This window comes from Lygodium microphyllum, chromosome 1, assembly GCF_053477565.2.
Source record: "Lygodium microphyllum isolate KBCC chromosome 1, Lygodium_microphyllum_v1.1.10, whole genome shotgun sequence".
Lineage (NCBI taxonomy): Eukaryota > Viridiplantae > Streptophyta > Polypodiopsida > Schizaeales > Lygodiaceae > Lygodium > Lygodium microphyllum.
The window spans coordinates 165,278,302-165,293,223 of NC_141135.1; the positions used below are offsets into that span (position 1 = coordinate 165,278,302).

General features: G+C 40.5%; 1 protein-coding gene across 2 annotated transcripts in view; it reads left to right on the forward strand.

Annotated features, from left to right (window-relative positions):
- The window catches only part of SCPL20 (serine carboxypeptidase-like 20), a 143,354-nt gene that overhangs the window by 32,365 nt on the left and 96,067 nt on the right, over positions 1 to 14,922 (forward strand). For both annotated transcript variants that reach the window (XM_087684190.1, XM_087684181.1), the window contains exons 3-5: positions 3,471 to 3,547; positions 5,145 to 5,267; positions 9,796 to 9,898. In XM_087684190.1, coding sequence (XP_087540316.1) covers positions 3,471 to 3,547; positions 5,145 to 5,267; positions 9,796 to 9,898 — 303 coding nt within the window. The remainder of the gene's footprint in view (positions 1 to 3,470; positions 3,548 to 5,144; positions 5,268 to 9,795; positions 9,899 to 14,922) is intronic.

Genomic DNA, 14,922 nt, shown 5'->3' on the forward strand with positions numbered 1-14,922 from the left:
TGTGTTGGCTCTCTATCGATACCTTCGTCTACAAGGATTGGGCTTCTTTTGTGGTCTTCTACAATATTTGTAAGTCCAAAGCCTGTCCTTGGCATGTCTCCTGACCTTCTTGTTTCAAGCATGGCCTCGCTCACTGGTTCTCTCTGTTCCACATGCGCTTGTATCAACTCTTTCAACAAGTCCTTGCTCTCATTACTAGGCTTGCCTGGTATGGTAGAATGTTCCTTGTCTTTCCCTCGAGGTTTGATGAGGTCACCCTCACTAAAGATTGTGATTATCCTCACACCCGGTAGTGTCAAGTGTATCCTCTGTGCTACATAGTCGGCCTCACACTTCGTCGCCCTTTTGAAGGGTCGTTCTAGGAGGGTTTCCTTTCCACAATTAGCACTATTTGGAGGAACATAGAATAGGATAGGCAAGCTTTCAGTCTTAATAGTTACAAGGATTTTGCACTTCCCTAGAAGTGCTTGTGGGTGTCCACCGTAAGGATTAAGAGTTGCATCAGTTGGTGTGAACTCTGGTTGGTCTAGTAGGGTCCATGCTTCATAGGTCAAGATATTAAAATCATCTCCTTCATTGATGAGAGCATCGACACTATGCTCTCTTTTTGCGGTGAGCTTGACCCTAAGTTAAGCAAACAGTACTATGTCTTCATCTTCCGGGTCTTGGCTTATAAATTTAAGCCTTTTGATACATGCCTTTGAGTCCTCGACTGCACAACCTAATGTGGATTCTCCACTGATGTCTTGGGTCATCTGTGCAGTGCCGTTCAAGGTGCATCTACTGTCAGGACGGTCATGTCTAGTCATCCTCCTAGTTGTAGCTTGACGTTGTTCTATTCCGCTTTGAGTAGATGCAGTCTGAATGCAACACAGACATGCTTTTGTGGTGTGGCCTTTTTGCCCTTGTTGGCTAGATTGGCCCATTGAGGTTCTAGGGTCTTTGTTTGTCTTTGTTCGTCATGGACTTTTGGTTGCTGTTTTGCAAGTGAGAATCTATGCTCGTGCAGAGCCATTACTATACTAGGATCTAATCCAGAGGACTTGTCACGGCGCGCGTTTACTCTCCAGTCTACTTGGGGGAGGTGCGGAGGGGGCAAAGCCCCCTCTGCGAGGGTCTGGAGGGGGGAGGGGGAGTCCCCCCCCAGCCCGCAGGGCTGTTACGGTAAAAACCATGTACGATTTGAAGAACCATTCATAGCCAAGTTTTGAACTACTTGCTCTAGATTTTAGCCTAGTGATAGATCTATGATGTGCTTTCAGCTCTATATGGTATCTATATCGGGTTCAGAATCTACAGGTTAAAAATTTTGAAAAAATCCAATTCGGCCCAACAGGTCCAAATTGCAGGGGTTGAATGTTCAATTCGGCCCATCCGAATGGCCGAGGGCCGAATGAATGAGAAAGGCCGAATGTAGTTGGTCTGAATGCCAACTTCGGCTAGTCCGAATGTGGTTGTCTAAGGGCCGAATGGCCAAACGGTCGAGGGCCGAGTCAGGTGGGCCGAGGGCAGAATTTTCATGTGTTTGAGTAAGATGGGCCGAATGGTTGATTCAGCCGGGCCGAGTCCTAAGCGTCCGAATGGTGGTGGGACAAATGGTCGAACACAGGAGGGCCGAGGGTCAAAGTCACTTGGACGGGTTGAACGCGGCACAATTTTGGCCGATGCAACAATAAATCGCTCGAATTATACGATTTAGGTCACGGCCTATCGCATGCACCTCTAGATCAAAGCTATGGGTAGAGGGGAAGAGTTGTATGTACCTGGAATAGTAAATAAACTCCAAAATGCAAATCGGAAAATGAATCAAACCCTCTTGCCTTGTTATGATAGCAGAAACCCTAATGCTTGTTTTTTTTTTTCCCCCTTTTGTTTTTTTCTACCCTAATGCATCCAAATCACAAAGCACATACCTACACTACTCCACACGCTTTTTCAAATCCAAAAAATCAAAAACCTACTTGCTAAGGGGATCGAATACCTCTCCAAACTCCCTCACTTCCTAAATATCTACCTCAAGGACTGGTTCGGGGAAAACCCTACTTCAATGCTTGATTCGAAGCGCACAAGCGCTCAAGGCTTGAATCCGTTTGTCCCAGAAACAGAACCAAAATGTGGTGGCGATCAACCACCAAGACCCACGGACTGCTTATTGCTTCAAGTGTTCCAAGCCGAGCACTAATGGCTATCTCTTACATAGCCGACGCACTATCCATTTCTATGGGTGTAGCGAGCTTACCTCCATACCCGATCGAGTTACCTCCTCTCTCGAGTACTCTGGTAGCTCCACGATCCAAGTGCAAGCTTCAAGCAAGCTCCATTCTCAAGCTCCACACTCCAAGCTCCATTGCCGTGAGCAAGAGAAGAGAAGAGAAGAGAAGAGAAGAGAAGAGAAGAGAAGAGAAGAAGATGGAGAGCTTCTCCTCCCCGGTCCCTCACCCTCACACACTCACTCCCTCACACTCTCATACTCCCTCTCTCAAGCACAAGCTCAAGCAAGCAAGAAGAAGAAGAAGAAGGAGAGAGCTACTTTTGGCCACATACAAGAATGAGTTTCTCATTCACTTTTCAACTTTATATACAAAACCTTAAATCCCTTTTGGGCAGTCATCCCCTTATCCCTTTTTTACATGGCAGCTTAGGCCCTTTTTCCCATTGTCCTCCTATTTTCCTAGCTTCCTTCCTACCGCCCATCTACCTTTACAAATTGCACGGGTGAGAGCCCGACACTCTTAAAATAAATCATGGTGCGCCTTGCGCTCTTTTATAAAATGGTTGACTCATGCTTTTTCTCGTGCACCTTTCTCCTTGATTTAGGACTTTTTTGCACTTTTGTGTTTTCAGATTTTTCTTGGCACGCCTTCGTCTTCTTTTTCACTTTTGCCTTGGCCTTGTCTTCTACTTTAGATTTTCTGGATTTTCCACGTTGTTTGTGTGAGGGTTAATAGCTACTGTGTGACATAACCCTTAACTTAGTCTACTGCATTTACATCAGATTTGTGGTATTGATGCACTTGGTATCTGTATGAAGAGGATGCCATGCATCGGCATTCTCCCTCAGCCTGCCCCAACAAGAGTCAATAGTTGTTGGACATCTCCACTCTTTGAACATCTCATCTATATCATCTTCTTCACTCGTTCATTTACAACATTCATTCATTCATCAGATTCTACTTCTCTCCCTTTTTGTGTTTTGCATTCTAGCTTGAGTTTATTATGTTCTAGTTGTGTTCGTACATTTTGTGTTTTGTCTATGCAAACTGTAGCATATCTTCGCATCACATGGCTAGACCAAACTAAGCTATGTTGCTGGTGTCTGAATGTCGCTTCTTCCTTCCTATTTGGGTTAATCTTGAATTTTAAAAAACTAGTTAATTTAACAACTTTACAAAATGCAACATAATATTTAGTTTTTCACAGATATTATTGTTCTGTTTACAATAAGATGAACAAAATTTTCCTCTCAACAGGGCCGTTTAATTTTGTGGCCAGTAACACGTCAGGAGGCCTGCCACTGTTGGAAATCAATCCCTATTCATGGACCAAGGTGAAGATTTTTGCATCATGTGAATTGTATAAAGAGTGACTTGGTAATGATTTTGCTGATTAGCACTTGTTACTTTATTCTTATGCACAATGTGACACTGAAGTTTTTTCACTGAACATACATGAACAAGCCCCCTTTGTAGACATGAGAATAACATACCTTGTCAATGACATAAATCAAAAGTTTGCCTTATAAGGAAGTTGCTGCTATTTCTGTATAGGCCTTCATTTGTTGCTTAAACAATTGACCTACCATACTTCTTGATCTTGGATTACACTAGTGCTTTGTGAATCAGGTTCTCACATTGCTATTAGCACATGGCAGATCATACTTTTGATATGATGTAGGGTTTCATCAGATTGACTGATCTGATGTTTTTGTTATCAGTTGCAAGTGATGAACTATACAAATTATAGTTGCAATTGAGCTGATTTTTGCTAGGGCATGACTATTGAATGATAAATCGTATTATGGAGATTTGGTCGTGAGTCCCATTATCAGTTGCAAGTGATGAACTGTACAAATTATAGTTGCAATTGAGCTGATTTTTGCTAGGGCATGACTATTGAATGATGAATCATATTATGGAGATTTGGTCGTGAGTTCCATACTTGAGTAGGAACTGCTGATTTTTGTGCAAGATAGATAATAGAGATGGAAGGGAAAGAAACTGGATGGCAGCCTATTCGAAATATTAGACACAGTAGGAACTGGCCATGCTTGTAAAAGATAGGTCAGACGTCCCTTTGTAAAGAGATATTGCTAAAAAAGGACCCATGAGAACGATTTGTGTTGAGCATTGCCAAGACTAGTCTAAAATTGCACAGCAGACCACGGTATTATTGGTTAATTAACTATTTTATACAGTGCCTTGGGAGTGTGGGAGACTGGAGTGATGTTTTAATATATTTGCGGTTCCAATACAACAGCCTTGCTGCTGAGAACTCTTTACTATAAGGATTTCTGATGCTATAGGGGAAAATGCATGAAACCTGCATGTAGAAGTGATTTTTAATTAGCTTAGGGGCAGATTGTTGAAGACCACTTATTAATTTTTCAATGGGATTTCTCTGAAAGGAATGACCACATTTTGCATATGATTGTTGCTAAGAGATATTCATCATATTCAAGCACAAATGCATGAAACTTGCATATAGGGGCGGCGGTCTTTAATAAGCTCAGAGGCAGATTTTTGAGGGCTGCACCTTTCATACTACTTTCACTACCAGGTACATGTTCCTTGGATTGTGGGCATGTTTCATTCCTGTTCCATTGCCCACTTTGAGATTGGTTGCTTGAAGTCATTGTGACTGGATGACTGTTCTTGGCCATGTTCGTTGGATCTTCAAGCACATGCAAACATAGAAAATATTACTATATGAAGCTTTATGTGCATGACTAATGAAAGTTGAAACTTATGGCGGTTGCTTTACAGGACATTTTTATTAGCTGAACATGTTAAGCAGAGGCTTGCTTGATGATGTTTTCTGTTAGAGTTCCTTTTGCACTCACATGTTAATTATCATTCAGGCATTTTTACTGTCTGCCACACAGAAGAAAATGTTTTAATAATCCTATTTGGTGATTGTTTTACCAGGTCGCAAATGTCATCTATCTTGAATCACCTGCTGGTGTTGGCTTCTCTTTTTCCAATGTGACTGAAGACTACAATACAGGTGACATAAACACAGCTGCAGATGTACACACCTTTTTACTGAAGGTAAAGCAAAGAAAACTTATCAAGCATCCTGAACTGCAAAACTCACCCTTTTGCTCCACTATTGCTTTCTTCTTTCTTTCCTTTTGTCATTCAGGTGGTGATTGTGATCAATCTGTGAACTCTGCACAGAGACTGAACAAAAGTGTAGTTTAGCCGTAGTTTGAGGAAGACCTCAGTAATATCATGGCTCCTAATTCTGAACGGCATGATCTGAAAGCATCTTTTGTGGAAGACTAGAGCAGCATTACAGCTCAAAAATCAATGTGGTGATTTCTCAAGACAAGATATTTCAGATGTTAGGTCTATTATGGCAGATGTTAGGTCTGTTATGGTGAGACACACAGCTTACAAAGAAGGCAGCTGTTTTTTCTGACATGCAATATCAGATTTGATGTTATTTGCATGAGTTGTCTAATGGAGGACAGCTCTACAATACTCCGTTGCTGGTATCACATGCACGCATCTATCTTAACCAAATTCTTTTGCATGCCATGGCAATCACAATCACCGTCATTGGCTTGGCTCACTACCATTGCCAACACAAAACATTTCAGCTGATCAGTTCCTCATTCTTCATCTTTCTTCTCCATCACCAACCATGCCATCATCGATTAATTACTATGTGCCGGCCACTTCAGTCATCATTACCCTTCCATTTTCAATGTTGGCTAGACATACTGATTTTGCCATATCTTTCTCACTTCAGAAAGATGTGTATGATCTAATTTTGATTTTTCAAGGGACTCCCTGGAAGCCATTTCCCATGCCTGCAAGTGGTTCAAACACGTCTTCAGCTTTCTGGGGTTGGAGAGCAGCAGTTTGCTGATGAGCAGAACTGACATTTTGAGGGTCCCATTCCTGCTTGTGGACCATCAAATGTCTATGTGAACTTCTCTGGGGACATTCATCATCGATTGATTACTATGTGCCAACCACTTCAGTCATCCCTACCCTTCCATTTTCAATGTTGGCTAGACACACCGATTTTGCCATATCTTTCTCACTTCTTCAGAAAGATGTGTATGATCTAGTCTTGATTTTGCAAGGGTGTGAGTTTTCAAGGGACTCCCTGGAAGCCATTTCCCATGCCTGCAAGTGGTTCAAACATGTCTTCAGCTTTCCTGGGTTGGAGAGCAGCAGTTTGCCGATGAGCAGAACTGACATTTTGAGGGTCTTATTCCTGCTTGTGGACCATCGAATGTCTATGTGAACTTCTCTGGGGACATCCTGGACTGCATCCCTACGAAGGAAAGAAAGATTGCAGAGTCATTTCTTCTCAATGAATGCTTGTAATACCACAAATGACATAGCCTGCAATAGCACAATTAGTATAACTAACTGCTATCACAACTTGTTGGAGCACAAATAACACAACCACATCTGGAGTAATACAACTAATGAAAACCTGTGGTGGCACAAGCACATCTAACCACAACAAGTATTACCTGTAAGACAACCAAACACAAAGATAGTGGGACATGTTATGCCATAAATAGCACAAATGTTCAACATTGTAAGATTCTTTGTTGTTTAAATAGCTAATTTCCATCTCAGCTTGCTCTCAATTATCAGTCGAGTTGTGAGTCTTCTCTTGGATCTAAGCTGAATCATCAGACACCCCATGAGCCCTCTGCTAACATTTTCCAGTGATTAGGACATCCTAAAGTGTTTCCCTGCAAAAGAAAGAGAGATCATATAGTTAGTGTTTTTCAACATACCACAAACAACACAGCCTATAATAGCACAAATAGTAAAAATGAGAACTGCTATCAGAGTACAAATAGCTCAACCTAGAAGTTAATTAATAGAACTGATGGATATCTGTAACAGCACAACTAGCACATCTAGCTACTAAAGTATCACAAACTATAAGAACACAACTAGCACAAACGGCACAAGATGCACAAAACTAACACAACTAGCACAAGCTGTAAATTGTAATAGCACCACTAGTGCACCATGAATGCCACCTGTAATAGCCAAAATATCACAACTATCACTACTCACATAGCTAGCATATCTTAATATGAAGCTACTGCAACCCGTAATAGACAAATAGCTTCAGTAGCATAAACAGTGCAAAAGGCACAAGTAGCAGACACAAAGAGTTCAACTAGCACAAGTAGTGCTACTTGTAATAGCACAACCTGCAGCACATGTAAAAGCAAATAGTGCAACAAGCACAAGTAGCAGACAAAAAAAGCCCAACTAGCACAAGTAGTGCAAGGTGTTATTGCACAACCAGTAGCACATGCAAAAAGCCCAACCTTTAAAGCACAAATAACTCAACACGCACAACTAGCTGAACCTGTAAGGTCATAAGAAGCACATCTAGCACAGGTGGACTACTACAACTATTACAACAACATAAGAGGTAGCTAGTATAGATAGAACAAACAGAAAATGTCACAAAAAGTAGAACACCTGCTAATACAAACTGCTTACACTTATAGCTGCTGGTTTTGCTAGGAAGTGCTAGTTATGCTTTCCTAGTATGTCCAGGTAATGGCGACTAGTGGTGCAGGTGCATGAGATGTAGTAGCCAAAGAACTGCAATTCTATCAACCTACCCATTCCACAGCCAAATGAATAACCTTTGGATTCCATGACACATTCACTTTGGCAGTCGAGGGTATTGTTTGCTTGCAGTTATGTGTCCTCTGCTTGGTACAGTGTTGCTAAAGCAGGATGTGTGATATCCATGCATGAGTGCTAGCATTGTTACAGTGTCTCCTCCTGCTCGTTATCTTGCACAACAGAAAGGAATAGGTAATGTTGCGTTGTACACTTCATCTGGGACATGAAACTAGATCTAGCTTTCTTTGATCATTGCATCATTTGCTTGTCTTGAAATCTGTCGCTAGTCTCCAATAATTCCAGACTTTTTTAGCATGCTCATTCTGCACTACATATGTTATACATTTGTGTATGAGAGACTTTGGAAACCTGTCTTTTCCCACCACCAGTGCTTCCACATCAACAATGTCAGCTTAACCCCTAGCAGGATGGTCAGTGTTGATGTACACAATTCAATTTCGAGCTTTTTCATCATTTGAGTTGTTCCCATCAGGAGTCTCCATCAGGGGGTGGGTGGGCTGAATTTTTCTGTTTTTTTAAGACCAGTGTTTGGACACAAATCACTACATTTGGTCTATTTGCAAAAATGACAGTTCGTTCATTTTCACTATCTTAACACTCTTCAGCTTAGTACTGCTTCCAATCAGTTTTTCCTTCATTTGCAAATTTAGATCCTTGAGCCGCAAAAGGATTGCGTGTTGGTATTACAGCCTGTCTTTCTGCAAGCACCATGGATCTAGATCCAGCCAGACAGATTTTTGGACACTGTTAATCCTTGTTTCAGCAGACAAAGCCCACTCAGTTGCATATGGAGACCCGTCTAAAGTGTGCAGTCTGACAGTTCTGTATTAAAAACTCTTCACAAATCACATAACTTACTCAGAAAATTCAGGTTTCAAACCCTTGATTTTACGTTTGGAGCCCGTTCTAGGGTTAATGAAAACTGTCACTTGCTGTTTTTTAGGAATATCCCCATCCTGAGATTCCTTGCATCCTTTTCTTCAAACCTCATTCAGAGGAAATGAAGGGTATCCTCCTTTATGATGCAGAATTCCTTGCATTTGATGATTTTATGGGGAGGAGAAGCCCATTTAGCAGATACCGTGCATTACATTTCAGAAACTGATCTCTCACCAGAACTACCCGTTATCTTACAAGCTATTCATAAAAGACACTGCGCATTGGCAAAGCATTTCATGGATTCACAAAGCGAAACAGCAAGATGGGGCCCCAATCTATTTCAGACCACATCTGCCATAATAATTCTTGCCGTTTCTTTCAGCTCACCTCTTAGCTACAAGGAGATGTAGTTCTGTGTCCAATCTAGGAGTTAGCAGGTTCCATTATGAGAAATTGCATGAGGAAAAGGTGAGTCCTGCACCCTGCTATAGTTTTGTATAGATCCAAGCCTGCTATACTTGGAGTCCACTCATTTATAGAGAGGTGTCTACCCAGGGGCATTGATATTACAGTCACTCAAGTCTCCCCTGAACCCAGTCCATGATTGGCATGGACCACTCCGCTAATGTGTATGTCCACTGACCAGCCACTCACACAAGCCATCTTGCCCACCATATGGTCTCCTCTATCATGCGGAGACACATGCCATTTTTGTACACCACATTATGAATCATGTCACACAAGACTAGAAGCAGATGAAAAGCAGGGCTGAAGGTATGAACACAGCCGGCATAGCAAGTGGAGTCACAGCATTCCAGCTGAAAAAATGGGTTGTCCTCCTCTTGTAAGAAAAATTGATTCGCTGCATATTAATTTGCACCATCTTGTGTGTTAACTTGTACTATCTTGTCTGACTGCATGATGTTGCTATTACCACTGTTTATAATGTGCTTGCATGTTTCTGCTTTAGAGCCCCAAAGAGTGTGCCAACTTAACATGCTTTCACTAAGACTAGTTGAAGTTTTAACTTTTGCAAGCTTATATTTTACAGTGGTTTGAAGAGTATCCGGAGTTTCATGCAAACCCGTTCTATGTGGCTGGAGAGTCTTACGCAGGTGTATATGTTCCCACAGCTGTCCAAGCGATTGCTGATGGTACGTTGTTGTTTCTGTGTTATTCAATTATTGTACAATTGCTGGCCAAGTTTACTGATGGAGTCACTGTGTGTTCCTTTGGTCCTCTTGGTCAACAAAAGGTAGAGAGTTCAGTGGCATGGCACGAAGGAAAGCCAAACGAGATAAGTTTGTCAATGAATTACATAAAAGATGGAATTACCCTGAATCATCCCAATCTCTAGTGAAGTCATCTCACCCATCTCTAAAAGATCTCAATCACTGAAAGAATGGAATTAGACTGGATCATCCCAATCTCTAGTAAAATCATCTCACCCATCTCTAAAATATCTAATCTATGCTCCTAATGCTACTCCTGTTTGCTGCTCTCACCACTATTGACGCTACTATGCTCCTAATGCTAATAACTTCTTTGACGTTGCCTACCTTTGTGACGGAGGAAGAGAAAGAGCCCTCTTGTTTGATGGATTCAGACGTCTTCCTAATTGTAAGATACTCATCACAGAATGTGAATAGTGGACGATACAAGAGAGCCAAGCCTTTACATCTGAAAACAGTAAAGGTGCTGCATCAGGGCTATGATTTTTATTAGAGCCTTGCATGTAAAGACCAATGGTTCTACATTCAGACATGTAGCTTCATCACCTTCAAGGGGAATGGGACATTTTTGTTAGAACCTTGCATGTAAAGATCAATGGTTCTATATTCAGACATGTAGCTTCATCACCTTCAAGAGAATGGGACATTGGGACTAGGCTAATGAAGTAAAGGGTTAATGACCTCGCCCAATGTACATGATCTTCACTAGGATTCCGTGACTAGAGTAATGCCTTGGTAAAAGTGCTTTTAGGTTAAAGGGGCCCAAATACAGAACACCTACTGAAAAGAGGGTATCTGTTGGGGGCAGGTGGGGGGGGGGGGGAGAGGGGATTTTATAAATTGGAGATTTGAATATATGAGGTCATTACATAAGAAGAAATTGAATTAATTATGATGCACACTTAACAAAATGCAACTTAGAGGTTTCTCAAGGTAGTAGCATTTAAGCAAGATTTTCAGCATATTCCCTTTCATTGTTACATTACTAGCCCAAGGTGTTTCCTTTGGAGCACCCATTTACAAATTTAGCTCTCTATCCTAGTGCTCTCTAACCTGCATTAGTGTATTCCATTGACAATCGTAAAAGTTGTGCACCATCAACTTCGCCTCCCAAACCGTCATTGTTATAATTTTTAATCATTAACTTAAAGTGTCAATTCTCGACTTACAACCCTTCCTAGTAAGGACTTTGAGTACAATTAAGCTATTTCATGCCAAACCTTTTGTGAAACGTACATGCCTAAACTATTATGAAGGTAAAATCATCAACCATTGTAAACTTTCTCCTACTACGCTCTCTCAATTTGTTAGATTATGGTGTAGCACTGTAGATTAGATTGATATTACATCACCACATACACATACATTCAAGTGCATGTATCTTTACTTCCTTCTTTTTGTAGTTAATGCCCTTAATTTCTCAACCATTATGCTCCCTAGAACCCTTTGAGCTATCCTCTATGTGTGCATGTGTGGGCATGCGTATGCGCTAACACATGTCATTGATGGCTAATAAATGCAACTTAGGCCATTGCATATTGAATTCTATTGATCTCTCCCTAAGGGCAAGGTTTGCAAGTTATTCATTGTTTGCTAGTAGTAACAAGTGGTTAAACTGTATGCATCGGGAGATCACGGTTGGTGGATTTCTCAAACCGAAAAGTTTTGACCAAGTGACAAAGCCTACATTTGGAAAGGTTCTTTAATACTAATGGTATGTTGCACAATTTGCGAGCTTGCAAGCTCACGAGGATTTGTGTTGCTGGTTTCATGTTTTTGTGAGCATTTGGTATGATTCTTTCCCTTTGCTCACAAAAAAAGAAATGTATGACAAACTTTTTGTGTGCAACTAAAGGTGTGCTCTATACATGCTTTAAATAACATGGTAGTACACTTTGCACACAACAAATTCTGCACAGTGACATGCAAACACCCACCATTAATATGAAGACAAATTTGCATACATAAGGGGAGCAAAAAATGAAGGGGAGCGTGCTTTGTGGGGAATACTCTCGCTTCGGCCATTGTATAATACATTGCTCTAATAATTGAGTAACTTTTTAATTAAAATTCATTGAGTTATCAATGCAATAGACATTGCAGAATGCTTATTGATGAGCAAAAACTTGTATTTGAAAAAGGTTTGAAACGACAAGAATTTGTATTAAAAAATGTGAAAGAGTTGTAAGAACATGTTGATTAATGAGCATCATGTATAAGATGAAGCTAAAATACCTTTAAGATGTAGATACAGATGTGTACATAGAAGTTATCTCCTACCTTATATAGACATGATATCACCAGGTTTCTCTTGCCTACACTAGTAAGATGCTAGTCAATGTTGACAAGCACATTAAATCATTCATTGCTTGTGCAAAGGGATGCTCTTGTTATCTATGCAACATCACACTTGTTTGGCAACTAATGTTGCTCTATTTTGGAGAACTCCCTCAATTCTTGTTTCCCATGACGAGTTTCACCATGGAAAAATCATTGTTTCTTACTTGAAAAGGCACGAGTTTGGAGAAAGTTTTGCTACAAGACAAAAGTTTTGTGTTGATGGAATAGATTTCCATGTGGTTACTCTAAAAATAGATTACATATTCTCAATTAAAAAAACTTACGATGTGGGATGGTGGTATTTTGTTGGAGCAAAGGAATGGCAACTTGGTTTTTGTGGTGAGATGGTAGTATTTTTGCACAGGGCAAGATAAAAGACTAGGCAAGAGAGAGGGAGCGACAAGCGCAAAGAGGGAGAGGGAGGACTCGTATCAAAATTGTGTAGCTGAGCGAAAGAATAGATCTCTCATTGAGATGGCATGGTACATGATTAAGACTTCAACTTTACCATAGTTTTTAGCTCGCGATTGTTTTATGTGTAGTCTATATACTTAATAGGTGTTCTACTGAGACATTGCAGTTTATCACTCCGTATCAGGCTTGGCATGGTAAAAAGCCATCTACAGTTCACTTGTGTATTTTTGGTTGCTTGGCTTATGCTTTAGTACCAGTGCAACAACATAAGAAGTTGGATGACAAGGCTATAAAATGCAGTTTTGTTAGGTACAATAATGACAATAAAGGTTATAAGTTGTACCATCCCACTCGTAATCTCATCTTGTCTTTCTCTCACCTTCTCCAATAATTTCTCAAAAGATCTTAGCATTTCTTAGCCATTCTCAATAGAACTCAGTCAGATTTGGTGGATAGCAGAAGGATTTCTGCTATAAACCCTAAATTCCTGCAAAACTTAGGATTTGATAATCACCTTGGGTCTCGTGCCAACAGGAATAGGTATCGTACATTGAAATCAGTACCTAAAATTCATGGAATTGACAAGGATTTCGTATGCTAGGTCATCCAATGTAAATTGGGGCAACATTTGTCCAGTTGGTGGTTTCATTTGTGTAAGTCCTAGGTGAAAATCAAGGGGCAATTGGCCTAAATTGTTTGCTGATTGTATGTACAGCAAGGGGCTTTTGGATTAGCAAAGGAGATTGTGGAATCTCAACTTGTACACTGTCCATTAGCAATCAAACTTAAAGAAATACTGAAAGGGGCACAGGTTTTGGGACCAACTGGGTGTCTATTGTCCAAGATTGTTAAGGTAATGTGTATATTTCAGTTTATCCTCAGTTATTAATTGCTGTAATTAAGTGCTTGATTAGGTTTTACCACCCTATCTGAAGAGAAAGACTGGTTTCAACATGTGCCTCTACCAATGTCACTCTAAAGAAGTGAAGGAGAAGGCCCATGGTGGACCCCTCACAATCACTCATATATAACACCTATAAAAGGGAGTCACAACAATCACAATGGTATGGACTTTCTATCAAAACTGCTCATTGAGACATAAGTGCTACATGGCTTTGGCCTTTGATATCTCATGCTGATCCCACTCATTCCATAAAGTGGATATCACTATTTGGCATAAGGTGGATGCACCTCATAAAGGCGTTCCAATAACAACCACATGTAAGTCAATTGAGTTAAAGAAGACTTCTTCAACTCGAGTGTGCTATGCTCGTGACACATCACATACACCTTCACCTTAGCCATATTGATTTTCAGTAAGTGCAACAAAAGTCAAGAATACGTCATATACCTTTGACTTTTTTACCAATAAGTAGACCCAACAAAAAAGAGTAAAGTCATCAATGAAGGTAACAAAATAATAACAGTCACCCAATGGCTTTGTCTGCATAGGTCCACATACATTTGAATGCACAATCTATAGTTTGGCAGTTGTCTTAAAAGCAACATCACAATGAAACAAGAATCGATGCGTTTTTTCCAAAATGCATTTCTTACATATATGCTTAGGAGGTCTCTCCAAGATAGATAAGCTATCTAGCATTTGTGTACACTGTATAAGCATCAAACTGCCATAGTTGACATGCCCCATACGAGCGTGCCATAACTTTGCGTGTGACATAGTAGGAGTACGAGTAGATGCTAAATAGACCGATTGATCAACTGAATAAGTATCTAACTCATAGAGTCCATGACATAGTGTGCTAGTCGAAACCAAAGTTATGAATTCTTTATCTTTGACCATACATTTGTCATCATCAAATGTGACTTGCATACCACACTTTGCTAAAGAAGAAATTGACAAAACATTCTTCATTATGCGTAGCACATATAATGCATCCTATAAATGGAGAGTAGAGCCATCCATGGCTGCCAATATAATCTCCCCAATATCTCTGATAGGGTAAGGTACATTGTTGGCACACTGCACAAACTTGCCAACAGGAGCTGTAATAATAGAGAAAAACAAATCCTTGCGGGATGTAATAGACCTAGAAACACCATTGTCAAAGAACCAAGTGTTAGCATCCTCAGTAGAACATCCTCAGTAGTGCCCCCCTGTTTCTTGCTGCTCTGTGAAGTACCTGAACTCCCAGAACTCCCAGAACTTAGCGGAGCATTTTTAGACTGGC